General features: G+C 38.1%; 1 protein-coding gene across 9 annotated transcripts in view; it reads left to right on the top strand.

Annotated features, from left to right (window-relative positions):
• The window catches only part of GAB1 (GRB2 associated binding protein 1), a 99,269-nt gene that overhangs the window by 67,403 nt on the left and 4,475 nt on the right, over positions 1–27,391 (top strand). For 6 of the 9 annotated variants that reach the window (XR_013956998.1, XM_080619261.1, XM_080619256.1 and 3 more), the window contains exons 3-8: positions 1,159–1,372; positions 9,189–9,793; positions 11,968–12,053; positions 12,262–12,565; positions 24,740–24,829; positions 27,021–27,114. Coding sequence is in view for 8 of the 9 variants with exons in the window: in XM_080619261.1 (XP_080475387.1) it covers positions 1,159–1,372; positions 9,189–9,793; positions 11,968–12,053; positions 12,262–12,565; positions 24,740–24,829; positions 27,021–27,114 (1,393 nt within the window). In the remaining variant the exon portion in view is untranslated. The remainder of the gene's footprint in view (positions 1–1,158; positions 1,373–9,188; positions 9,794–11,967; positions 12,054–12,261; positions 12,566–24,739; positions 24,830–27,020; positions 27,115–27,391) is intronic. The other 3 variants (XM_080619259.1, XM_080619257.1, XM_080619258.1) reach the window with 2 other exon arrangements.

Genomic DNA, 27,391 nt, shown 5'->3' with positions numbered 1-27,391 from the left:
AGCAGGAGGGCTGTGTTCTGGTCTGCTCATCTGGTTCTTCCCAGGATATTCCTGGGAAGGAGAAGCTGAATGAAGTTAATTGGTTAGGGCATAGCTAGCCTGTAAGTCTAACAGGAGCAGCTTGCACTGGATAATAATATGTTCATTTAAACAATGCTAATAAGAAGTGTCCATTCTTAGGATGTGCAAATTTGAATGTACAGTGAGTTGCAAGTACAAGGGAGCCTTGATAATTGAGGAACAATTTGCTTAATTATGTTGGTTTTAGTCAATGTATCATTACAACAATGAAAAAGTTAAATGATTGCTTAATGTTTGTCAGTCAATATTTTCCAGTCTTCCAGGTAATTTAATAGTCCAGATACATGTATTTGGAAGGAAAAAAATGAAGTAGTCTAGAGTACAGATAATTAGGAATTGGGTAAGAATTTTGAAGACTATTTAAAAACCAAAACACCTCCTCTCTGCTTCCCCTCTCTCCCCCCTTATCCCACAAACCAAACCAAACAACCACAACTACTTCATTCATTGCACTAAAATAAAAATCTGGGGTATGTAATGAGGGAGCTTAGTGGAACATGGTACCTCTATTGTATCTCTGCATTATTTTTATAGTTGTGAGGGATCTTCCATTTTAAAAGCAGCGTTTTTCCTGTTGCTTTTTAGATCTTGAGAGAGGCCAGTTCTTAAATGGTGACTAATCTCAAATGCTGAAGTGACCTTGGTCAAAAAGGGATGAATACGTTCAAGTCCTGACTCAGGTTACCATATTCAAGTAATAACCTATGGGCCTTTGTCTGCCCTTGATTAAAACAGATTTGTGTTCTTAGCTGTCTAACTGCAGCTGTCAGCATCTTTCTTCTTTCTGTGTCTGGAAAACAGTCATTAAATAAGGCATAACCTCTATTTCCAAGGCATACCTAAGAAATTGATTACAGTTTGAAAAAAATATAAAGGTATTATAATATGTACGATATATATATATATAAGTATAAATACTCTGAAAAATATTAATATCCAAATGTTCTTATAGCCACTGGTTTTACAGTTTTGAATTAAATCCCTGACTTTTCTCATCCTCTGTCAATAACTTTTTATGTAGCAATGTAAGACTCTATTCTTCACTCTAAAAAGAATGCTTTGCTTATATGTTTGCAGATGCTGTGAAGCCACCCGTCAGTTCTTTACAACCATCTGCTGAGTTATCCTTGCCCATCAACACTTCACCACCTTCCATGCAAGCAGAATCTTCCCTACCTCCTCCCTATCAGCTTATTAACATCCCCCCACTGGAGTCTTCCTCTGGTCAAGAAGATCCTCAAGACTACCTATTGCTAATAAACTGTCAAAGTAAAAAACCTGAACCTATGAGGTAAGTGACCTTTTTTTTCTCCTAAAAACACTTATTTGTGTTACAGGCCAAGAATATTTGGTTAAAAGCACTTTTTTATTGCTGAGTCGTTGAACATTTGGGTGCACCTATTGTGTGTGGGGGGAAGCTGCCTATAGCTCCTTGCTTCTTTTCTTTCTATGCTTGAACTGTTTGCAGCAATAGTAAGTTGTTTGATCAGTGCTAGACCCATGCTGCATTATTGAAAAGTGCAGACAGTAGTTGCCAATATGAAATGTCAGATAAATGCAGTGATTCCAAGAATTTCATTGTAGTGATATGTGGCACAGAGCAGATAAGTACCCTTTCTTTAATACAATCTGGTGTCTTTAGTCCAGCTGAGGACTAGAAGAAGCTGGAGAAATCTAGCCTTTCTCCATTCTGTGATTTAGTGCCCCAGTTTTCCCAGTTAAAGCTTTCATGGAAGGGATTCAGTTAAAACACGCTGATATTTATCATCACCTGCCAGATTACCACATCTGAAAATAGCAATCCTCAAATGGTATTTGTTGACTATTACTAACATGGTTCAGATGCTCAAGCAAGAGTTAAAAGATAATTATTTTATGACATTTTAAAATGTATGAGACTTAAACCACTCAATTTCTGTTTCCTGAATTTTAACTTACTCCAAACAACAGAGATTTAGAAACAAGCTTCAATAAACCTTATTTCTTACTGAATGAAATGTAACCATACAGTCAGTTCTCCAGAGAAGTGTGCAATAGGAAATTTTAAGGAAAGAATTGGGAACTTCTACTGAATTAAAAGTATATTTATTCCTCCAGCTGCTGCTTCTAAACTAAATAGACGTACAGCATCTCCTGCATCACAGGGTATTACTTTTATGGTAGCTACCTGGGAAATATCGCTATGGTTTTTCAGAATAGAACACGGTGTCTATCCCTGAAGCAGGCTGTCCAGGGCCTTGGTGGAATCTCCATCCTCTGAGACTTATCAAAAAAGCCCAGCATACAAAACAACCACAAATGAACTTGGCTGGACAAGCTCCTGAGGAGCCTCACCTGACTCTGAAGTTGGCTTTGCTTAGAGGTGTTGGAAGAGCTGGACCAGATAATCGCCAGAGGTCTCCCTTCCAACCTTAAATTTTCTGTGGGAGAACCTTATACATCTGTCTGGCAAGCTTCTTTTCTGCAGTAATTTAAAATAAAATCTGCTGGGATATTTCCAGGAAATTAAACACAAAATGTCATATTCTTTTTGCAATTGCAGACAAGCACACGGGAGGCTGAGGAAAGCTTCCTTTGAAAGTGTTTGCATGAGTACTTCACATACTCCCTCAGGGCCATACCTTTTGGTGGTGGTGCCTTCTTCATCAACACCTTGATGCCTTTCCAGTTTTACCTGTGCCATGCGCTCTTCGTTCTCTTGGCATTTTTATCTTGCTCTGTTGTGCCTCAGGAGTTTCCTGCTCTGTTTACTGGTGATTGCATGGTAAAAAAGTATCCAGCCTTTAAAATCTTTCTTATATAATGGAGAAATGAGCCTCCAGTTTCCCCAGAGTATGGAATGTGCAGGTTATAGGCAGGACAGCATGCCCCAAAGCGTCCTGCAAGAGAAGGAGAAATCCAGTAGCTGCTTTTTCAGTGTTAAAAGTTCCAGTGATGTTTAGAAGCTGATGGTGCCTGAAAGGTATGTTCACTGTTCCTGCCAGTAGCATTGTTTCCTGAATGGCTTGGCAGAGAAATCTTGACTTTCCATTTTGGCACCCTGGCTCAGGAGAAATGTGTCTGCCTGTTTGCTTCTGCAAGGGATGGGCACAGAATGGATTTGTAACACCAGCACATGAAGCATGTTTTTTGCAATGATTAAGGCTGGGATGTGTAACTGACCTTCTCACGTGAGTTTGACAGTTGTGTGACATATGGGTTAAGTAGGAGGAGTAAATAAGGGTTAAGTAGAAGGGGTCTCCTTTCATGATCTCCTTACACAAAATATGGCAAAGTATAGCATTCAGGTAGCCTGCAACATATCTCGAGGAAGACACTGGTGACACAGGAGAGAAAGTATTTGGATGTTGGGGAGCGCATAAGGTCCAGGAGACATAAAATGCCAAGGGAACTGAGAAAAAACTGAACAAAGTCTTTGGGAGTGTAGAGGTTGTTTAAATAAATGATGTTTTTTATAGAAATATTTGAAAACTGTGCAACATTGGCATTGTGATTACTTGGAAATTATGTGGGCGTAGCGTATTATATTTAACTAAATTCACTAAATAGCTATGTCCCTTTATTAAGAAGGCTAATAATGAAAATTCAGAATAATAGTTATGCTGGAGTTTCAGTTCCACCTTAAAGGACTGCTTATGTTTCATGGTACAGTAGGTGTTCTGCTGGGCCTGAGTCAGAGTATAGGGGATATAGACCTTTTCCTAAGGAATTAGAGCTTTGTGTATCTGTGTAGCAATGTTACTAAGATGATCAGTTAGAGGGTGCGCTATGTACTACCCCAGTCCACATCCTTACAGGTGAATTAAAAATCAGATGGTTGCATCACTTTCCTGTTAATTTTCAGACTTGGTACAATTTATCTGTATTTCTTACAGCCTCTTTTCCTTAGTGTAAAGTGTGGAGCTTTATAGATTAATGAAATAGTTTATTTCTGTGACTTTTCCCTTTAGACTTTGAAGTTGCCAGAGGAAACTCTTCTGTTCTAATTTTGCATGTTGCTTCTTAGGCAATCTGGGATTTTTATTTCAAAGCTTTGTGGTTCTTTGCCAGGTGAGGCAGGTAACTGTGGAACGTAAGGGAAGTATCCAAACTGCCTCTCTAGAAATCTTTAAGAATCGTGGTGTTTCAGAACTAAGACATAATTTTGAAATGCTTCATCAATGGTGTCATGGAACACAGCATGTGCTGTTGTGAGAATATCTTGGACGCAGCACTTTACAGCTGTAATAATCATGCTGTATTTTGTCTAAAATAGTTTTGTGCTCTGATCACTGTTGACTTGAGAAAAAGTATTGTTGGACTGCAGCATTTAGTGAGATTTGAAGGTTCGTATTTGAATTCTAAATAAGAAAATGCAGCCAAAGACAGTTTCCAAACCCCTTAATGTTCTGGCTTACTTGAGAGGTGTATTGAAATACTAAATGCTGTCTTCCTCATCTTTCCTGTGTTTATGAACCAGCCAAGGGTCACCCTTTCTCTCAGAAGAAGGGCAGGAATACCTGCTATTAGAAGATTTTGAAAGTAAAAAGATTCCACTGCAGTGAGTGAACAGTAGCTGTTCTTGGAATGCGTGTGAGAAATTAATCACAGAGCCATTAACTTGCCTGAAAATATTGTTTGTTTGAGATGCATCTTGCATGGTGTTCTGTGAGTTTTAACAGAAAAACTGTGTGACTTCAGCATCCGTGGAAATAGAGCTGGCTTTTTATTTATTTATCTATCTAGTCACATTTTTACTATGCTTCTTGTTGCTGCCCCAGGTTGTTGGCTCACACGAGCAGTTCTGCTGCCACTTTCTTCACAGTATTCTGTTTAATTGGTCATATCGATTCCTGCAAATGGGAAAAGGATCATCTTAAAAGGATGAGTGGTTAAGCCAGACTGAATTACAGCATAATCAAAAATGGGATGATTACTTCTCGGACTAAAACACTTCAAAAACTTTTTTTCCCTGAGTCCTTGTCAACAAGTAGTTTTTGGTATGTGGAGACAGGCTTTTTATTGGGCTCCCTCTGCCTCAATATCCCACCTCTTCTCAGTACATGTTAATGTCCAGTCCTTGTAGCTCAGCAGGCTCTACAGTCATCTCAATGTGTGTAAAGAGGTGTCCAGTCCTAGCACTGAGTAAGGAATAGTTGGGTCACAGCAGAATTTGCAGTCATGTGATAACACTGAATTCATGTCACAGTCATCCTCTCCTTATAAATAGTGAGGAGTTTTCATTGTGTTATCTCAAACTTTGCCGTTATTTTAAACTGAGGTGTAAAAAACAATCCTTACCTTAATAACCAATTGTTTACAGAATATTGAAAACAATTGATTTTTTGTGTTGAGCTGTTCTGAAGTATGTGTGGAAAATTAAGTTACCTGAAACTTTGTGCAGAAGTCACCAAGCATCTTGCATCTGAAATCCTTCTTTTAAAAAAATCAGGAGTCAAGTAAGTCCCTGAACTCTAGTCCTAACCTTGACGTAACAGGAGTCAGCTATGCGTTGTACATCTTCAAAATTGTGCATGGTGTTCCTATGATGATCAGCGGTTAATACTTATTTTTGAAAACCAGTTAAACTTCAGATGCTGAATTCCCTGTCTTTATTTGGCATAAATTGCTTTCTTGGCCCGTGTTTCAGACTGCCTTCAAATTTTTGGCCTTTCAAACTCAGGTTGGTTACAGCCTATTCATATTTTGAAAACTATTTCAATAGACCAAAAAGTTGATTCCAAAAGATTACTTTTAAAATAATGAATTAAATCAGAAATGCCTTCTTATAATGAGAAATTTAAGTTGTTGCAAAATAACAGTCCTGGCTGCCTCGTGTGTCATGGTTTTTGAAAGTCTTCTGTTTTTTGCAAGTGCTTGTGGTCAAGAGAGAAGCAGCAGCATTTGCTTAAACCCAGGAAAACTCTTAAATTTAAAAACGTCAGCAGTTGTTGCTTACTTATATCGTGGGTAATCCCTAAGTACTGGCATTGTACATGTGCTGTTGTTGCATTTTGAACTTTGGTTATATCCTCTGCATGTTTTTGTAAGATAAATATAGTGTTTATATTTTATTTCTGTAGTTTTGAAAGTTTTCTCATTTCCAAATATATCCTAGTCAACTGGAACTAACAATTTCGATTCTACAATTGACTGACAGTGTCCAGCTTCTGTAGACTGCGCAGTTAGTTTTTATAGCGTATAAAATGCAGATCACAATCCCTGCCACACTTGCTTACATAAAACACACGTGACTTTTGCTGAGACTTTGGTCTGAATGAATACCACGGAACCAGAAGGGTACATCTAAAAAGTGAGGAACTCCTGAATGAATCCTTCAAGTAAAGAGCAAGGGCTACAGCAGGGGCTAAGCTCAGTGTGTTACTAGTTATAGAATCATAGAATCATAGAATAGTTGGGGTTGGAAAGGACCTTAAGACCATCTAGTTCCAACCCCTGTGCTGTGGGCAGGGACACCCCACACTAAACCATGCCACCCAAGGCCTCATCCAACCTGGCCTTGAACACCGCCAAGGATGGAGTATTCGCAACCTCCCTGGGCAACCTATTCCAGTGCCTCACCACCCTCACAGTAAAGAATTTCTTCCTTATATCCAATCTAAACTTCCCCTGTTTAAGTTTGAACCTGTTACCCCTTGTCCTGTCACTACAGTCCCTAATGAATAGTCCCTCCCCAGCATCCTTATAGGCTCCCTTCAGATACTGGAAGGCTGCTATGAGATCTCCACGCAGCCTTCTCTTCTCCAGGCTGAACAGCCCCAGCTTTCTCAGGCTGTCTTCATACGGGAGGTGCTCCAGTCCCCTGATCATCCTCGTGGCGCTCCTCTGGACTTGTTCCAACAGTTCCATGTCCTTTTTATGTTGAGGACACCAGAACTGCACACAATACTCCAAGTGAGGTCTCACGAGAGCAGAGGAGAGGGGCAGGATCACCTCCTTCGACCTGCTGGTCATGCTGCTCTTGATGCAGCCCAGGATACAGTTGGCTTTCTGGGCTGCGAGCGCACACTGAAGCCAGCTCATGTTCATTTTCTCATCGACCAACACCCCCAAGTCCTTCTCCATAGGGTATGTTCACAATTTATTATGTGCTCTGTAATCTCATGTAGTCCCTGCTGTACTATGTGTCCTATTTTTTGCAAGTGTGCTAAACTTCCAGTGGTTCAATAGTGAGGCAAAGGAAGTAAACTGTTAGCAGACAAGATATATTTCATGGTCGGCATTGTAAGGATTGTAGGAACTCTCACTTCCTTGGTTGTGCCAAGGATAAATACTTACTGAGAACAATCCATTCTTTTTTTGTGTCTGGTAAATTAAATGCAGATCAATGTTCAAAGTCACCTAGAAACCAATTCCAACCAGTGCGACAGAACTTAAATCAACGTAGAAAATAATAACCACAGCAGAATTAGTGTACTTTTTCTAGTGAAAGTAAACCAAAACCACACACACACAAAGCAAAGAATCAAAACCAAACAACAAAATGTAAAAAAAGCAACTGAAGAAAACCTAATAACAAACCAACAAAAAAAGTTGATATAATTAAAGCTGGAGAAGAACTCTCATAAGCCATTTGGACTGATAGAGATTGTATCTCTGCTGTTTAACAGAACAAAAACCAGTTGGTTAGGTGAACGACTTTTTTCTTTACTGCAGATGCCCAGTCTAAGCTAATCACATGGGCTCCCTTGATAGCTGTCAGAGAGGCACTTTGGGAGTGATTCGTCAGGTTTAGATGGATATCTAGAAAGAGCAGATTGTGTTTCACACGGTCTCCGTTTCTGCAGGAACTGCCAAGGAAACCTAAATGAATAGCAAAACTGGATTCCTTTCTCCTCAGGTTACCAGAACCCATGGAGACAAATCCAGCTGTCCCCTGAGAAGTAAAGTTTTGTGTGATCTTATTGACAAATTGAAATTTGAATAATAAATTCTGGTTGTGATCACTTTGAGGTAGAGAGCCTCTTAAGAAGAAAAAGTACTTCTTGTGGCAGTCATGCTGTTGAATTTTAGGTGTCTTATTCCTCAGAAGTTCTGTAAACTGCATGGTCCATTTGCTTAATAGAGCCTATTAAGAGCTGTGTAGCAGCTATTCATTGATGCACACGCATGCTGAAATATTTACATATGTGTGTATGAATTAACACATTGGTATTGTGCTGTGGTAATGAAAACAGGAAAAATGGTATGATTGATCAAAAGTGTATGGACTGCATTAACCACTGTGTTAGTATTTTGCCACTGTCTTGACTTTCATTTAAGCAAGGAGTCAGACTGGTAACAGAATTTCTTGAATTTCCCTGCCTGGAGCAAGGTAACTGGGGAAGTTGAAAAGGGAGGGGGGGAAAGTACAATGTGTTTACTTTCCATGGAAGTTTACTGGTACTGGTTAGTGCCAGTATTGCAGTGCTCTTCTCATTAAAGATAGAATTTCCAGAGAAATCAAAGGGTAACTGCTGTGCAGTTTTATCTAACAACACTGCCTTAATTTGCATTCAAGGAAAAAAACCACTCTTTTGCACGTAGATCCTGTGAATTACACACACTCCAAAGAACATGCTATCTTCCTCCTATTTCTGTTCTTATCTCTTACTTTTCTCTTCTTTATGTATTTCAAACCTTTTTTTTTTATGCCCAGTAGGTAACTTCAAGTATGAACATAAGGGTGTTGCAGCAGTATTTTTTCCTCTAACAGTTTTGCATACTGATTCGAACTAGCAAGTTCTGTAAACCCAAGGATTGTGTATTATTTTTGCCTTTAACCGTGCCATTAAAGTACTGCTGGATTGCAGCATAGGTTTAAAAAAAATAAATTAAAAAATCTCCCAGCCTCAAACAAGCTCTGCTCCAAACTGGCATTGTGGAAGTCACTTGCTTTATGACACATAAACTTGTTTAACTGCTGCTAAAGCTCCACAGTTGTGTTGTGTTTTTCATGTGCATGGATTTATGTGTATATAGTTACTTAGGATCCTTAAAAAAAAGAACTGGAAGAGACTGATAGACTTAATTGTTTACATTTTCAATGTTTTATTTACTATTCGTAATGTTTGTTTTTCTTTGTATGTTCATCAGCATTTTAATCTTACAATCTTATTTATGTGTAGATCTCATGCTGACTCGGCAAAATCCAGCTCTTCTGAAACAGACTGCAATGATAACGTGCCCTCCCACAAAAATCCTGCTGCATCAGCGAGCAAGCATGCTGTGAATGGCTTTTTTCAGCAGCAAGGTGTCTACGACTCTCCTCCTTCTCGTACTGGACTGACACTGGCAGACTGCAGCCTTTATAACCTGCCTAGGAGTTATTCACAGGATGTTTTACCGAAGGCAGCATCTCCGACTGGGACTGATGCAGAAGGAGAGCAACATGTTTTCAATACCCCATCAGCAACATCTTCATTAGATGCACAAATGAGACACATCTCCATTAGCTATGACATTCCCCCCACACCTGGAGGTACTTACCAGATTCCACGAACTTTTCCAGAGGGAACATTGTCTCAGACTTCAAAACTGGAGACTATTCCAGATATTCCTCCACCTCGGCCACCAAAACCTCACCACGCTGCAGATCGATCTCCTGTGGAAACATGTAGCATTAGTCGCACTGCTTCAGACACTGACAGTAGTTATTGCATCCCTACAGCAGGAATGCCACCCTCACGCAGTAATACCATTTCAACTGTAGATTTGAATATCTTCCGCAAAGGTTAGTATTCGGTATTTTATTCTGCCCTTCCAGAATTTTGTGTTAAATAATGTGATCTTGTGGTGAATGATGTGATATGAATGATATGAATGGGCTGAATGGTATGAGAGGCATTTCTAGCCGTTAAAAACAAGTGTGTAGCCCTTTGCAAAGCAGTCTGTGGTTGCAGTGCTTTAAGTATGTGCGAAGAAAAGACTATTAAAATAAACCATCAAAACAGCAAAGCATAGAATGTCGATAAGGGATGTGTCTTGTATTGTGGCATTCAGTCTTAGCTACAAATGCTTGAAGACCTAGAATACTTATGGTGTTACTCGTCTGTAGAAAACAGTGGTGAAGAACACATAATTTTTTTTTTTTTTTTTTTTTTTTGCTAACAAACTCACGCAGCTAAATTAAATATTTCTGTTACAAGTCTTTCAGAATAACTGAAGTAAGGTTGGCAGGTAGTGGTCCAAATATGCGAAGCTGAAAATGTTTCATGAAGGTTAATGGCACTTGGTGTATGCTCAGAGCTTTGAGATGAGCCCTCATCTAGTGATCTTTGCCACCAACCTTTATTTTCCTCTCTGTGCATATGGCAGCTTTTAAGTAAAGTTATTCCTTATAGTCTAAATGTTGGTATTCCAGATGTGCTAATGCATTTTTTTTAGTGTTCTTCCTTTAGCAGATGGGTGTACTTCAGGCCATAGCAAATCTGGTGAAGCTGCTTTTACTTGGAGAGTTTGGCATTTCTTGTGTTTTTTCCTGCCTTTTTTCATTCCTGTTCTTATTCTCTCAGATGCAGATTCGAGAAATGCAGCGTAGAGGTTGGAAAGCTGATACTTATTGTTATATAGAGCAGTTATTATAGTATTGTTAACCGCTCTTGGGCTAGGAGTTTAAATTTTTTTCAAGTTCCTGAGACAGGTGGGCATTACAGTGTTATTTCTCAAGTGACATTTTAAACTGGTTAGAGTTGATGCTGAATGTTAGAGGGGATTTTGAGGGAGAATTGTTTCAGTTGTTCTAAGTATGGGATGGGAGGATGAAATGTGGAAGGGGATGGGGACAGGGCTTTTAGAGGAGGCGATACACATAATGGATGTGATCATATAGGCACTCAGTAATATCCTGTGTGCCAGTCATTTTGTAGGCTAAGCATAATAATATTGGTGGTTGTTAGTGTTTTAAAACGACAAAGTAACACCCTGAAAGAGCCTTATTTGCTTTGCTTATCTTCTCTCACTTTGCTAAGTTTATAAGTGACTCTTACATTCTGGCTGAGATTGTTGGCCTCAGGAAGAGTAGTCTTTCTGAAAATACTGTTTTAATTTGGCTCTTAATAGCAAAGTGTTTGTTGTTTGGTTTGGTTTGTTGTTTGGTTTTTTTTTTATCTGAGGTGGAAATCTCAAAAAAAAAACCCCAAACGTTTCTATCTTTTCTTTTGGGAAAAGGCAGTGTTAAACCCCAGAGTTTGCCCACCATCTGTCTTGGCATCAGGAGGAAGGGCATACCTGTTGCAGGGAAAGGCAGCCTGTCTCCTACATGGGTGAGCAGGACCTGGGAGGCAAATGTCTCATAAACATCACTGTGCACCAGAGAAACAGCCACAAAGCTGAGGACTTTATTAGTGGGGAGTGCCAAGACCCAGACACCTGAAAATGGAGAGATGTATGTTTCTGTAGCAGTTTGTTCAAACTGAAAGCCCCCGGAGACCGTGCTGAGGGCAGGGATTCACCTGTTCCTGCAACAGATCAAATGCTGTTGAGTCAACACCTTCAAAGGGAAGGCTGTGCAGTCAGAAGACCTTTCTCCAGATCCTGAAGTACGTCTGCTGTTTTTTGTGAGGGCCCAGTATCTCAAATTAATTTTACACTTAATTCTTGCACCTGCCTATTTGAAATGAAGACTTAGCTGCTGCTTTAAAAGGAGAAATTACTTTTTTTAATTTTTCTTTTCTTTCTTTGCCATGGAAAAAAGCCACTGTAAGGTCTTCAGGTTGTGACTGATCAGTGCTAAGTTTGTTTGTGAACACAGTCCTTTCAAGTATATAGATAAAATCTATATACTTCAGGAGGAGTATTTGGATGCTCTCAGAAGCAGACAGTAAATAATAACAGACTCAGGATGCCTGATGCCAAGTGACAGGAACAGGGTTGATAAATAGCCACTTTCTCTTCTTGTTTCTTTAGAAATTAGTTCTCAAGACTGTTATGATATTCCACGAACGTTTCCGAATGACAGATCTAATTCATTGGAGGGCTTCCATAACCACTTCGTAAGTATGAATTGATCTGATGAGAGGCAACAGTGACAGTGCTTGAATGCTCTTTGTTCCCATGCAAAAAGGCGAGCTGTACAGCATTTGTGATTTTTCAGTTTCAGTAGAATATATTAATCTGAGTAGATTAGGTTAAAAAAAACTCGTATGATTCACAGCTGATTGCATAACTTATTTTGTTAAAGGAAATGTATGTTAATTCTAGAAAAACAGAAGCATGTTGACAGTGGGAAGTGTTTCAAGTGAAGAACTAGATGAAAATTATGTCCCAATGAATCCCAACTCTCCTCCACGACAGCATTCCAGCAGCTTCACTGAACCCATCCAGGAAACAAACTATGTACCAATGACACCAGGCACGTTTGATTTTCCGTTATTTGGAAAGCAAGTCCCTCCTCCTGCTCACATGGGTTTCAGGTCCAGTCCAAAGACACCTCCCAGACGATCAGTACCTGTTGCGGAATGTGAGCCACCGCCAGTGGATCGGAACCTCAAACCAGACAGAAAAGGTGAGGAAAATCTCCAATAAACATTGGTTTTTATCATCTAAAAAAATAACATAGCTCTCCTGACTTCTGATTGGTGGGAATTACCTACTTCTAGAAATTCTAACAGAATCATTCTTATCCTATGAGATAACCATGACACAAAGGAATCCTAGGATTATTTTTAACCGTATTAAACCATCACAAGAACAATGCCACATCCAAGCATAGGTTTAAAGTTTATTACTGTAGTTACTAATGCAAAAATGGCACAGAATTACTAACAGTCAGAAGTGTGAGGTATATATTATATGTAGAAAACAGCCTGACTTGTGATGGAGGGAGCACACAAGGCTTTGGATAGAATACAAATTGATGGCCTAACAGTTTGGAAAGTCCTTGGGACAGGATCAGTACATGTTTTCATTGTATGAAGTAAAAGTTTTAAATAACTTAGTTAACTCTCTTAGGTGTTTGCTTTTGATGTAAACATGGTTAGGAGAAATTAAACATTACAACAAGAATGAGCTGTATATTGTGCTGCTTTTTTAGTCCTACTCAAAAGTATGCAATAGTCTTACAAATTCCTACCTAGAATAATTCTTACAAATGAAGGAAGAATTCTGTTGAAGAGAGAGCGTTTTCTACTAAGTAGGTAATGTTAAGTTCTCATTTCAGTCTGTAAAAGCAGGGAAAATCACTTGTTGGAGCTGCTTAGCTTAAGTGTTAGTGGCCACATGGGGCAGTCACGGGAAGATGTTTAGTATGTGGGCTGTGAGGTTACCATGTGTATCTTTTCATTGGGATCTGAATGGGAGGAGGGAATTGCTAATTCAAGCCTGCTCTAAAGATATGTTTACTTTATCACAGCAGCTGGGTGCCATGCTTATATTGAAATTTGTATAAACTGTAGTAGGTGATAATTTCCTTGACTTCATAGAGTGTGGTAGATTAAACAAAGTCATACAGCAAAAAGAAAAACTAGCCTTATGTGGAAATATTTTAAACTGCTGAGTATGTATAAGATGACTGTTTTGAGTCTGAGGAAACTGCAACAACTTCAGTGGCAAAATTGAAAAAAACAAAACAAAAACCAAAAAAGTGTTAGGGGGCCCCCTCAAAGCTGTCCTAAAAAAGTAATCTCTTAAATCTGGTGTGCACTGGGTTTACTTTTACATAAAATAAGGATTATTTGGGTGACAGCTGTTCTTAAGAAACAAAGAAGATACTGTTGTGATGTGTCTATAAAAGATATTTATCTAGAGAATCACTAATAAATAGCTTAGACTTTCCAGTTTATCTAAAATGTTTTATCAGCCAGCCTATCAGGAATACAGGCAAATGCTTAACTTATTTCTCTACCATGCAATTTTTCAGACAAGATAATTAACTTTCTTCTAGAAGTGAGAACTAAAGAACATTAGGTCAAATATCTGCACTATTCTATATTCAAGTAATCCAAAATAATATGCTTGGAAAAATAGGATTTAAACTGAGAGTTGATGACTTCATTTCGGGGAAGACTAGATGGCATATATTCAGATGACCTAAAATATCTACTAATTAAACCTTTAATTTAGTATTCTTACCACTAAGTGAAAACAGACTGTAATTAAGTGAAGTAGATAGTATCACTGTGATATAGATGAGCTCAGTGTGAGATGGGAAGTATGACATCTTATTTTGGCTGTCTATCTTCAGAAAACAAGGCATGGCCTTTTTCAAGACCTTGGCGCTCTGCTTGTGTCTAATTGTTTCTGTGTTACCAGACAGTAGTTTTGTTTAGTTCTTAATAAATAATGGACAGTAACAGATTAATGAAAGCTGATACTGGAAAATATTCTTAAGATAAACACTGGACTGCTTTAAAATGTTTTCCCCAACTGGCCAGTTTGCGTACTTTACCAATAAAATGTTTGACCCTCAAAAGTAGTAAACCTACGTGTTGAAAAGCTGCTCACTTTTGCTGAGGGCCCTGCAAAGCAATCACAAAGATGTCTGCTGGGGCAGCATTGTTGCTCTTGCATCTCTCTTCTTGAAACAAATTACGTTTTGCATTCTAAAAGCCCCTTACCTAATTCAAACAAGTACATGCTTTATATTCTACCGTGTGGCTTTTTCAGCTTTCAAATTCTTGTAGCAACTTCTATTACCAGGTTGTTTCTGATTATATAAATATACTACAATGGTCTTCTGCTACGAGTTAGTGCACAGAAAAAAGTCAAGTTGGCTAGTAGGTTCATTAAAACTTGGGCAGAAATAGAAAGGGACGAAATAGTACATATAACAGTTACCTTCTCAGTCTTGCTCCTTTAAGTATTGGGAAGATTTTAATATGCTATTAGTTCAAGAATTTCTGTTTCACACCACTGTGGCTTCTCTAAAAGATCATGTTACAGCAGAGATCAGGTGTGTTGGTGATAAGGCCTTCGGTAGTTTGATGGCCCATCTCATGCTCTGTCTGAAGAAGCTGCTGTATCTTTCTTACTCATTAGATTGTTGCAAAAATACTGTTCGCACTGCCTCCAAGTAACAATTCCTTATTGGTGGCCAGCCTTGCTAGTGAGAAACGTCATTATCATCTTTCACATGAGCATTAGCTGTAGCTCAGTAATGTTTTTGTGTGGGCCAGGGAAGTTTGTTACATTCAGTGTTAAAAATCCATTTGACAAAAAAATAATGCAGTGAAACTAGCACATAAAGAAATAATTCACTGCTTTTTTGTTGTCAAATTGCTTAGCATCTCCTCTATTTTTCTCTGGTTTAAGGGCTAACTGCTTACAGGCAGTATAGTTTGGCCAGGGTAGAAAATGGAGGAGTGGGTGATGGCAGTGGCTGTTGTTGCTTATAGCCTGCTCTCCCCTCTGCTGTTTCTGTTTTGTAAACCCGAGATGAAACATACTCCGTTACTTCTGGTTCTGCTGTCTTTGAAGAGTAATGTGTCAGGCAGCAAGGATCTTGGCAATCTGTCTATCAGCAGTAGTGACTGTAATGTGTATGTCTTCACAGCTCTGATATAAGCACCTGATGTTCTGGATAAGTTATAAGACTGGTAAAATTCTCCAAACTTTTAAGAAACAGGTATGGTTATATAGAAATGAGTTATGAAAATCGATAATACAGGTAAACTAAATGTAGGTAATAGGTCTAAAATTCACTAAAGTACATGGACAGTCTTCTGAGAGTATTTGTACAGCACTGCTGTGAGAGCCTGAGGCTCTTCAGTCTAACCACCTGCAGGAGTAGGGCCAGGGGCCATAGTGAACTATGAGATATCCAGTGTTTTTTCCCACCTGTTTCTAGAAGAGCTTTGCTTTAGAAAATAGGTAAAAATAATAACAAATGAAAGAAAATATTTATAGCCTTGAAATTACAGTACATTTTCAGGTAGTCTCGTTTTTCTAGCTCACAGCTGCTTCTGTAAATGCTTACAGTACTTTCTGGAAGTCTTGAAAATAATTTCAAAACATGGTGTTGGCTTCCTGCCCTTGTAACTTTAATTCAAGCGCTTTACTATTTCTTTGGGGAAGTGTACCAAAAGGTAAGTGATCTATTGCAGGTGCTTTTCTGCATTCACCTGTAACTGAATGACAAAAATGTTTTTCTTCCTTTGTTTTATTCAAGGTGCTGTGTCTTTCATGATAAAGAACCATTGTCTATATTGATTTTGTATTTCTGCTTTTTGGCTGCTTTAGCTTGCCATGATTGCATGTAGTTGTAATGCTAAATTGGAAGCATTGTTGCTGCAAAAGGCTCCAAGTGGAAGAAATATTGCATCCATCCATGCAGTTGAGTCTTGTTCTCTGAATTGTTCAAAGACTGTGACTGGTTCTGCCACAGAGCAGTCGTGATGTTTGTTTGACAGTCACATGTTGCTTCCTCAAAAGACCGTTTATCCAAGAAAGAGCAGTAGAATTAAAGGTGCCCCAGTGCACCCAGTGTCTAGGGAAGTGAAGACTCCCTGGACAGAGAGGGCAGCAAAGAAGAGCCATGTTGTCTTCTGCTCCACCTCGTACTTTCCTTGGGGATCTTCAGACTGTTTGAAAAGGGTTGTGATATGAAGCAGTGTATCCTGTGATCTCCATCCTGATGACAGTTTGTGGGACTGTAGTGAGCATTTCATCACACCACAGGGAACTGCTCTGTGTAGGAAGGCAAGTCCCCGGTGCCTGTGCTGGCAGTCCACGGGAAGGCTTTAGGGCCTAACAGAGGTCTGTGAGTCTAGACAGCTTTAATCTTCAGTGGAAATGTGATGTAAGTCAGAGATCAAAGAAAGCGCGTGGTCAAAAATAAAAGGGGTAGGGTGTGAGTTGGTTTTTCTAGGTCAGGAGGAAGCATTTGAGTGATGCAGCATTGGGAGATTGGAAGGTGTTTGTGTGTACAACTCATCTGCAAAGTTCAAAGCTCTTAAGAAGTACTGCTTGCCATCTCAACTGAAAAAACGTAGTTTTTCTATATTGAATCAAACAGTTAAGTCAGTGATGAAACTGGTGATGGAGGAATTTAGTTCTTCAAAGTCTTGGTTTGATGCTTTGCTTACTGTAACTTTGTAACTTCTATTTTCTAAGGGGCAGCAAGCATGTGTCTGTACCAAAGTCATTCTTTTACATTTTGCAAAGAAATATACGAACCATGGGCATGTGGCTGAGTTAAAAATTCTGACCATGATGGAATGAAAAATCGAAAGCTGAATCTCATTCCTTTGAATATAGTGTAACACTGCCATTTTGGTAATGTTTATGACCCATAGTACTTGAACTCTCTCATAGTGTTTTTAGTTTAGCACAGATCCTAGTTCAGGGTCGTAGGAAGCTGTGATAGAACTCAGGATCACCAACAGAGGTGGTAAAGAACTTAGAATTCCCAGTTTACAACTTGGTACCGGACTTTGCTCCACTTGTCTTGAATAATGATTATATTTGCCTAAATATTGTTAGAGTTTAATTGCATTTAAGATTATCTTTAGCAAGATTTTCTGTCCTAGTTTTGCATTGGATTGCACAGGTTATTTAGCAATGCACTAGTGTAGTACATTTTCACCTTTATTTTTTTACAGAAGGCTTATCTTTCAACAAAACATAATTAGCTTTTAGTCTGAGATGCTTCCTGCAACTTGAGTCCGTACGATTGCTTTTACAAGAGACTTCTGTTTGGCCTCAGTAATTGTCAGCCCAGCAAGTGGTAAGCTAGGATTTAGAGACAGTGAATGATGCAGACATTTCTTTTCATGCCAACAAAATACCCTGTTGAACCTTGAAAAATAAAAAACAAACCAACAAAATAAATCAGGGGAGAGGAAAAAACTTCTCATGGGGCTGAGACTTGTGATGGTTTTAAAAAAGTTAAAAAAAAAAAAAAAAAAATCAGGTTGGTTTTCGTATAGATTTTTCTCATTTAAGATGTTATAAGACATAAATTGTGTTGTTAAACCACAAATATATGGCTTGCTTATAAAATGTGGCTATATCTTTGCCGTGGCTACTTATGAGCATCTCCCAAACAGATTAACTTAATGGAAAATTACAGTTTTCCTTATTTAAGAGCATAGGCCCACTTTGAATAGGTAACTGTGTACAGAGCTTTCACGTGGCCACATACTGAGATGCTTTTGGATGACCAGCATAATCACCTGTTGTTGCAGTATAGTAGGATGCTGTAAGAAATCCAAGCAAAGTAGGTAGTTATTAAGGAAATAAAGACCCCTCATTAATTATGACATTAGTTATAAACAGCCTAGTGAACAGTTTCCTTCTTAAATATTTACATGTTTGAATGTCTGTCGTTGGACAGTGTGAATATATATTGCACGTCCTGATACAGCAGGAGCACCACACCATCCTGAAATAAAACTAGAGAGAAACAGTTAAGGCACTTGTGTCAACAAGAGCTGACATTTCTTTAAAAGTAATAATAATTAGGAGTTGGCAGCACTGCAGTGTTCTATGCTATCATGATTGTCTTGCATATTCATAAATAAAGGCTCACTCATTTGCTCGGGCTTTAAGTAGGCATTGAAAAACTGAGTGGTGATTTTGAGCAGCAGCAAGAACTGAACTGAATCTGTTGAAAAAGAAACTAATTTTCATGATGACTTTTTTGAGCAGGAGTACTGTTCATTTTGCTGTTAAGAAATCCATGCATTTCATCTTTCCATTTACTCTTGGAAGTTACACCTCCTGCTCATTTTGCTTAGGAATTTAAAAAGCAAGATTTTGGGGGCTGTTTTGTTGCTTCCTCAGAGTTCTGAAAGCAGGTTGAGTACTAAATTATTATTTTTTTCTTCTTTTTCCCTCCCCACCCTGAGCTCCAGAGAATTCCATTTAGCTGAAAATTACACTTCCTCCATGGCTATACTGAATTACTTCTGCAGTGCTAGTTTTTACTTAATAGCTTTAAAGGAAATTTATGTAGGTCCTTGCTATGATACACCAGTCCTTAACTTGCAGCTGTGATTCGTCTTACAAAACTTTGAAACAACAAATAATTTCAAGTAAAGATTTCTTTTGGATGGCTGCATCACAGCTGCAAAGGAAGCTATGGTTTACTGGACAGAATGGTTTTAAAGTTAAACATGAATTTTCTGAACACCAACTGCCAGACTCGCTCCGATACTAGCAGTGAAGATGGTAGTGTTGAACTCCAAAGATGCTGGGGAAAGCAGGAATAAACAGATGTGGATAACAATGGCCTTTTTTTTTTTTTTAACTTCTCCATACAGTTTTTCTTTCTTCCCGTGTGTGCATTAAGCACATTAAGCAGGTTATCATGCTAGTCCATTGGCTTTTTTTATAGAGTTAATGTTAGGCTTATTTGTCCAGTGAACAAGTGAAACTCCATTAATTTTCTGTGTTTTGTTCAGATAAATAAAAACCAAAACCAAAACAAACAAAGGGTGGAAGAAGTAGTATCCCTTGGACTTCATGAATATTAGTGCAGCTGTAAACTACTAATCAATAAACACTTCAGAACACTGCTTTTGTCTTGAAACACTGGTTTTGCTACTAAATGCTTTTAGTTCATCATACTTTGATGACTTTTTAAATACAGACATGTAGAGTTACAAATTAGAGCAGTCAAATAGTATTTGTATGATTAATAGTTTTGGTATTCTCTGAATAGTTTTTATGGCATTTGACAAATATATTTTGAATACCAGTGAACCTCAGCTGTCAGATGCTGTTGGACTTCTTTATAATCAGATACTTTTTCCAATTAATTCTTAATTTCTGGAGCAGTCAAAGTACCAGCGCTTTGAGGAAGTAATTTTGAGAAGATAAAGATGTGTAAGAAAACTGGAGAGTCTCTCTTTAGATGACTAATTCTTATATTTCAGAATATTAAAAGATTAAGTTTATTTCAGTTTGGTTTTACTGTCCTTAAGATACCATCCACGTGGTGTCACTGACCAGAACCAAGCCTATTATTGATATTCCTATTTGTTGCTGGGTACTAGTATGGGAATGGATATGAATGTTGTATAACTAAATACATGTTTCTAATTAAAAGTACCTTGGCAGGAAATAGTAGTAATAAAAACAGAGATGAAAAAGCAGTTCAGGATATTTCTAGAGCTCTTGTGCTGAAGACTGTGTACTCAGGAATCAGAGCTCACTGGGGTGAGGAAGAGAAGGAAAGAGGGAGGTTATTCTGCAGAATTGGAAACCAAATAATAAACCGTGTGGGAATGAAACCATGAGGTTCAACCTTGTTTTTTTAAGGAAAAAATCTGCAGTGGTTCTGAGTACTGGAATTCTTGGACCTCAGTGCTAATTTCAGTTTCCTTTAATTACAGAGAAGGTGACAAAACTTGCATATTTTTTAGATGGAAACAAGAAACTGCTGTTAGTTATGTCTGTCTGAAAGTACTTTTGTGGATGCAGGACACTTGAGTGGCTGGTTTTGCTTTTTGCTCTCCTCATTCCAAGTAAAGCACTGCTCTAGCATTCCTGTGTCTGATCTCCTTGTTTCATGAGGATTAATCCTGTTGGCCAGGAAACAGCATTAACAGATTGCGCTAAATTTCATGTCACGTTACTAGATTTACCTTAAAATTGTAAATCCTAAATAGCTGGTATTTAAATAGAGCATTGGTCTCTTTTGTTGAGGATATTTGCAGTTTCCTGACATAAAATCCCTTGCCAGCAAGCAGCCAGTCAGAAAAGAAGCGTTCTGAACAGAAATCTTGCTTAGCACTAGTGCTTCAAGGCCAAAACCTGAAAACAAATGAGTCTCTTCAGCAAGTGGCTTATGTTCTCAAACCCAAAAATGTTAGGACCCACCTACTCTGATGCAGGAATTTGCTGTGGTGGAGCTCCCTTTCACCCTATCATTATATTTCAAGTCTGTTATGGAAAACAGAAAGAGAGAATACATTAGCCGATAGAAAACCCAAAAGGTTTTTCAGTTTAAACCATTATTTGAAATAAAATCAAACCATGTGAAATGGACTCTTCTCCTGATGATTCCTCAGACAAAGGCAGCATTGACACACACCAAAATGCCAGGAGCAGAATTCGTGCCATCTGAGTGCTCTCTAGTGCTAGATCCATAATCCCTTGTTCTGCTTGGCAGTTTTTACAAACAGCCATTTGTTAGAAAAATAGACTTCATTAGTGATTTTTCAGCTCAAGAGTGCCCTTGACAGAACGTGCAGAAGCTGAACTTCTCTCTCTCCTGGCTGTAGCACTTTGCATTTCACAGGTGGTAACTTGACTGAATGGTGAAAACATCTAATTTTCACTACTTGTTTGGTTGGTTTCACTTGGCATAACGTATTTGGGGTTTTTTTCTTTTCCCTTGTAGGTTTGCATCCAGTGGTATTACAACACAGTATATTTCTTTTTCAGTTAAAACAAAAACAAAAAAAAGAAAAACCAAACCACAAACATATATTTTACATTTTTTTAAACCCAGATTTATCTTTCCCAGAATAGGTAAATTAATAGTGTTGTCTTATGCAAATGCCTAAACATTAGATGAGGTGGATTTGGGCCTATGGGCCTAAACCACAGGAAACACATTCCACAGTATTGCTGGCGTTGGAATGCTGTATGGAGCCAGGCTTTCCATAGAGATCTACTGTCCTTCCACCTTTACTAAGCTGATTTGAAGAACAGCCTATGACACTTACTTCTAGTGATTATTTCTGAATAGAATAGATGTTGGAGACCTGGCTGCTGTTCAGGTGTGAGGCATTTTCTCCTCCATCTTATATTCAGCTTGTTGCTTCTCAGAGGTATGAGGATGTGCTCTTGGTGAAAATTAGTGAGGTTACTTGGGAGCAGCATCAGGAATTTCAGTCACAGTGCTTAAGTTATAAAGTTCTACAAAATGCTTTTTTCTGTTCACAAGTCTGGCTTATAGTGATGGAACTGTCAGTTTTTAGATAAAGAATGGTACTTTTAAAATTTCTGATGGATTTATTAAAAGTATGTGTTTTGAGGGAGAAAGGGATATTATTAAGGGCTTTCTATGCCCTAGCTCATGTTAATTTATCTTCTTAAATGGGTAAAAATGAGGTGGGGGATTCTGTACTGCAGACACAAGTAACCTCAGTTTTGTGATTGTGATCTCCCCTACCCTTTTCCCTTACCTGTTGTCAGGTCTCCTCTGTTGCACAGTGTAAGGTCCTTAACAGAGATTGGGACTTTTGTTTTTTGTTTTGTAGCAAGTAGGAGAAAAAATAACCCTATGCAAACATTTTAACTTTCTGTGACATATTAAACTAGAGAAATTGCATTATCCTGGCTGGTTGGTAGCAGCAAGCTGTTTTGACACCAAATTTATTTAGGTTGAACAGTCTTTCAGCAGCAAGAGAGGAAAGCTTAGTGAGTTTATTTTATGCTGGAACATCTTGTATGTTCTTGTTTGGTGCAGAAGAGAAATATTATAGGGACCTGCACTTACTTTAATAGCTCTTCTGAAAGTCTCGGAACGATTTGTAAGTACTAAATTAAGTATGGTGTAAGCAGTTATATAATGTCCACGTTTTACAAATGGGGGATAATCATAGTTTATGAAGGTTAGCTGCACGAGACCACATAGCATCGTTAACAGAAGTAGAAATAATGAATCATAGCCCTGAGTTCCTTGTGTTTGTCTTCTCTATTGTGGGTTTCAGGCACTTCAGTGTATGTTTGGCTGTAAGAGCAGAGAGGTTGATAAAGTACACACTGGTTAAGTAATTTCATTAACCCTGTTACCTCTGCTAGATTTCTCACTGTACTTACGAACTGTGCTCACAGGTCAATGCATTGATTGGAATTTTAAATTGAGTTGTATTGGGCCAAATTTCTTTCATATCAGATAGTTTTATATTTCACAGTTTTATAAGTATGATTAGGTAATGATAGTCAGCATCAAATTGTTTTTATAAAAGGTGTTTGAATTTCAATTCCTACATTTGTTCAATCACTTTTTAAGATCATGGCCTTTTTATACAGACAATCTTTTATCGCAGCATTGTAGGCAAGGTACTTAAGAATATCAAATCAGCTAAGAATGAGCTATACCAATGCGTTGGGTTGTGCTTTTGACTTGGCTCCAGTCAACAGCATGCTTTATAGAAATGCTCTATGTACCGCTTCACAATCTGGGTCTTTGGTCAGCATTGCCCAACTGCTTGGCCTTGTCATCAGCACTTCAAGCCATCTGATTTGGAAATTGGAAAAGAACTGTCTGTGTGAAAATCATTTCATGTCCTTTTCTTTTTAAGGAAGTTGCTATGCAGCACTACTAGTCAATTAATGCATTTTGTCTTAATTGCTTGTTCTCTTAGTAGCACTGTGTGTAGAAGTTAAGATACCATACCAAACCTTTCTTTTTATCTATCTTGTTGTTACTTGATTATTCCCAATACTTCAGCGATAACATTAATAGAGCACTTCATACGCAAAACCCTTGGGGTAGAGATTTGCAAACTTCTGGTGTTTGTTGCCAAGTCTGTGAAGTTTATTTCTTACAGAGCATTCTCACTCAGTGCTGTTAACACCAGCCCACGTCTGGGTCTGTACCAGTCCTTTACCATTATATGCTGTAGGGCAACTTGCTAACATAATCAGACTTAAACTTTTCATTTGGTTTATTGTAAAGATTTACCTTTCACATGGCTTCTTGGTGTACCTCTTGAAGGCACTCGCCTTTTCTGATATTTATTTGTTAGATAGACTTTCATGAAAGGGTTATTATGCATTATTGATCTTATTCTTTTAAAATAGACAGCATGACCTGAAACACTCATAGAGTTTGGTCAAATAGGCTAAGAATTTCCTTGTTGGAAGAGGGCTTGTATTACTGGCTGTGGGCAGCTTATTAACTCTAATGTTCTCTTAGTTTGTACTCTTCACCTTGTTACCAGATTCATCTGAAGTGTTTTATTGTGTGGTAGCACAACACAGGAGAATGTTATGCTAAAACACGATAGCATGAAAGTGTATGATAGCATAACATACTGGGGAATTATTAGTGCATTTACTGCACTTGCATATAGTTATATACAATTAAAAAGAAGTTTAGAGAATGCAATTTTATGACAGGGTTGTTTGTGGTGGAGGATGGGTTGTGCTGTCGTATGAGAACAGTATATAGGGGGAGCTTGGAAAGAAAGTCCCCCTGTGTCTGCAGGGTTGGAGATGTTGTTTTGGTACCAACAGATGTAGTCCTCAGGGAACAAGTACAATGAATTCAGCGTAGGAAAAGATTCTTGGGGCTTCTCAAATGGGAAGTGCATAGTGGATAGAAGATGTCCCAAGAGTATCACTATTTCCAAACTAATACTGTGACTAAAGAGGATTTAATTTCTTTGAGGGTACCTCAACTTGCATCTGAAACGTGACTGGTCCCCTGTCATGCTAGGTATTCTTAAAATATGATTTTTTTTTTTTTTATGTAGTGCAACTTGAAACTAGGTAATAGTAATAATCAGTTACAATATTTGTAGAAGCACTTTTTAGCTTTTTTGCATACCTTTTACGCTTGCCTCCGACAAATTACTTGCATGCAGTGCTTTCTTTGTTTCTGGTTTGGTGCTTAAGCCCTCAGTGTGAGACCTAGCTCTAGACTGTAAAACTCTCCTTCAGCAGCTTGCTTATGCTTGTGGCATTAACCTTTTCTGCAGGGGGTTGTGCTGTTTATTTACAAAATTCAATTTTCCAGTTACAAACAGAATATTATTAAGAGAGTCTTCTTTTTACCAATTAGGTCAAAGTCCTAAAATTTTAAGACCTAAACCACATGGTTTAGAGCGAACTGATTCACAAACCATAGGTGACTTTACTACAAGAAGAAAGGGTATGTACTTTAGCACTGTATGTATATGGAGCTTTATAAAAATAAGTAAAACAAAAATTAAGAAAACTGTTCTTCTAGAATAACTTTAACTCTTGTATAGTCTTTTTTTTACTTCTGTTGTAATCTAAGATCATGGATGCATTTTCCTTACCAAGCAAAAATGTTTCCTGTATAAGAAATTAAAGTCTTTCTGTCTTGAACAGCACATGGAAACGTTTCCTTGACATTAACATGAGTGTTCTGATCTTTTAAGTTATAGCTGTTCATATTTTGGATTTACCTTTGTCTCTTCATTTAGAAGCAAGTATGTATGACTTACCTGTAAGTTACTTGAAATAACTTTTCTTAGGCAATAACCTGAAAACACAGTTCACTTGGGTCTCTTGCTGTTGGGTAAACACTGAAATAAAGGAAAATATTGATCCTCTAAGCATTTGCTAGTAGAGAGATTTATTTATGCATCTTAATGAGCATTGCAATTAGCACCTTCAGTAAAGCCCATCAAACTAAGTTGGTGCCTTATATAGTCACAAGAAGTAGAGGAGATTACAAATAATGGTAAAAATCTCACAGATGTGTCACTGGTCATAACCTTTGGTTGCTAAAGCCTATTGCGACTGGATGAAATATTTCTCCTGTTTTCAGTGGGCTTTGGACAAAGTCCTCAGTATTTCTTCTGGAGCAGTACCTTGCCTGCTGTTTATACCTGGCCAGGTAGTCTTAGGCCTTTACAGAGGACTTGAGCCAAGCTGATCATTTTTGTGTCACTCATGCTTTAATATCATCTTTCCTACATCAAGTTCAGTTCTGCCACTCTTGTCTCATATGATACCTTATATCTTGAGATAGATGAGTTGTAGTTCTTCTGAGTCCGTGGTGACAGCTTTTTATGAGCAAGTAAGTTAAAGTGGCAGAATTGCTGGAGTAGGCTTGATGTGCTTTGAGTGTGTAATTGTGACTTCTTAGCAGAGAAAAGGAGAAAACTGTTAGGGGTAAGGACTTATCCAGAAAATTTGCATCAGGAGTCCTTATGTTCAATATATGATAGCTGACTTTTTAATAAACTCAGTCTTGAAGAGTGTATATAATGAAAGTATGAGTACAGTTCTGCTTTTTCCTTGTGAGACAACCACACTGATTAAGCAACTGATTTCTCTCAGTTCCTCATGTGGTCACTTCTGACAGCTGTTACTCCACATGAACTATATGCCTGACATTTGATCTTAGTAAATCTGTCGATAAAAACTGATGGGGGGGGCAAGGAGAGGTAGGCATGTTATTATAATGACATTGCATTTTATTTTCTAAAAACAGTTTTAGGGAGGATGAGGTTGCGATTCAAATTGTGACATCAGTTTGACTGTGTGATTTTTATATTATTTTGATTTTTTATTATTATTTTTTTCCATCATATAAACTTTAATACCTTTTTTTTTTTCCCCTAAGATTTAAGAGGGGTGAAACATGCAAGCTGCAGAGGGGGGATAATGTGTTTCTCACTAGTACTCTATTCTGAAGTACTCTATTGGTGGTTCTGTTCTGAAAATCGAATTTAAAAGTGGCACCTCTTCTAGAATAATGTGAGCTGTCATGGGTGGCACAAACACACCACTGCTCTGTTTGACTGTTGATAAGTACTGAAGCAAGCCAAGCACCTCTTGGAATTGAATCTTGGTGTTGGTTCATGTCTTTCTTTTGCAAACTTAGTCTTAGCTGCAGATTTTGCCCACACTCTGAGCAGTGAAACCTCATTAGAAAGGGCACATGCATGCAGTGAGGGCAGAGATTGCATAATAATTGTCTGTGAGCCAAAAAAAGTACCTAGAGTTGGCTCTGCTTAAATATATGTCCATCAGCCCTATGTCAGTTCAACAAGTCATCAGGGCAGACTAAAGATAGAACATGATCCTGCCATTTTCAGAGTCTCTTTTCAAAACAGAATTACTACATAGATGTCTAGAACATTTTTTAAATTGTGGGGGGATTTCTAATTATATTGGTTTTCAGTACCTGGAAAGATTAAAAATGTAAGTTAATATGTCATGGAGCTGAACAGTGTCTTCTTTTCCTAAATAGCATTTACTATTTAAAAAATAGTAATTTTTCTTATTTATTTAGGCTTTGAAAAGTTATTAAATATATGTTTGTTTAGGAATGTTCTGTGGTTTAAGATTGTCTGTTTCTTATGTAGCAAAACCAGCTCCTCTAGAAATAAAACCTCTGCCTGAATGGGAAGAACTACAAGCTCCAGTTAGATCTCCCATCACCAGAAGCTTTGCACGAGAGTAAGTTTCTTGGCTTTTCCTCATTTGGAGTAATTGTTTTCATTGACTAGAATGTTAATAAATGTATGTACATCTGTATTTATTTTTGGCCTGTGTAATACAAATTGAGGTTTCCTTTGGAAGTGTGTGTGTATATGTGTGTGTATATGTATATATGCTCACATGCATTGAAACAAAAATTGTCCATATGAATTTCTATTTTGTAATATTAAATAAGGTGCTGTGTATAACCAAAGAATGTGATACTCTAGTAAACTTGAATGAAAATTTCCACTCT

Source organism: Psittacula echo (genome assembly GCF_963264785.1).
Source record: "Psittacula echo genome assembly, chromosome: 1".
Classification (NCBI taxonomy): Eukaryota; Metazoa; Chordata; class Aves; order Psittaciformes; family Psittacidae; genus Psittacula; species Psittacula echo.
This window is presented reverse-complemented; position numbering and strand designations above follow the sequence as displayed.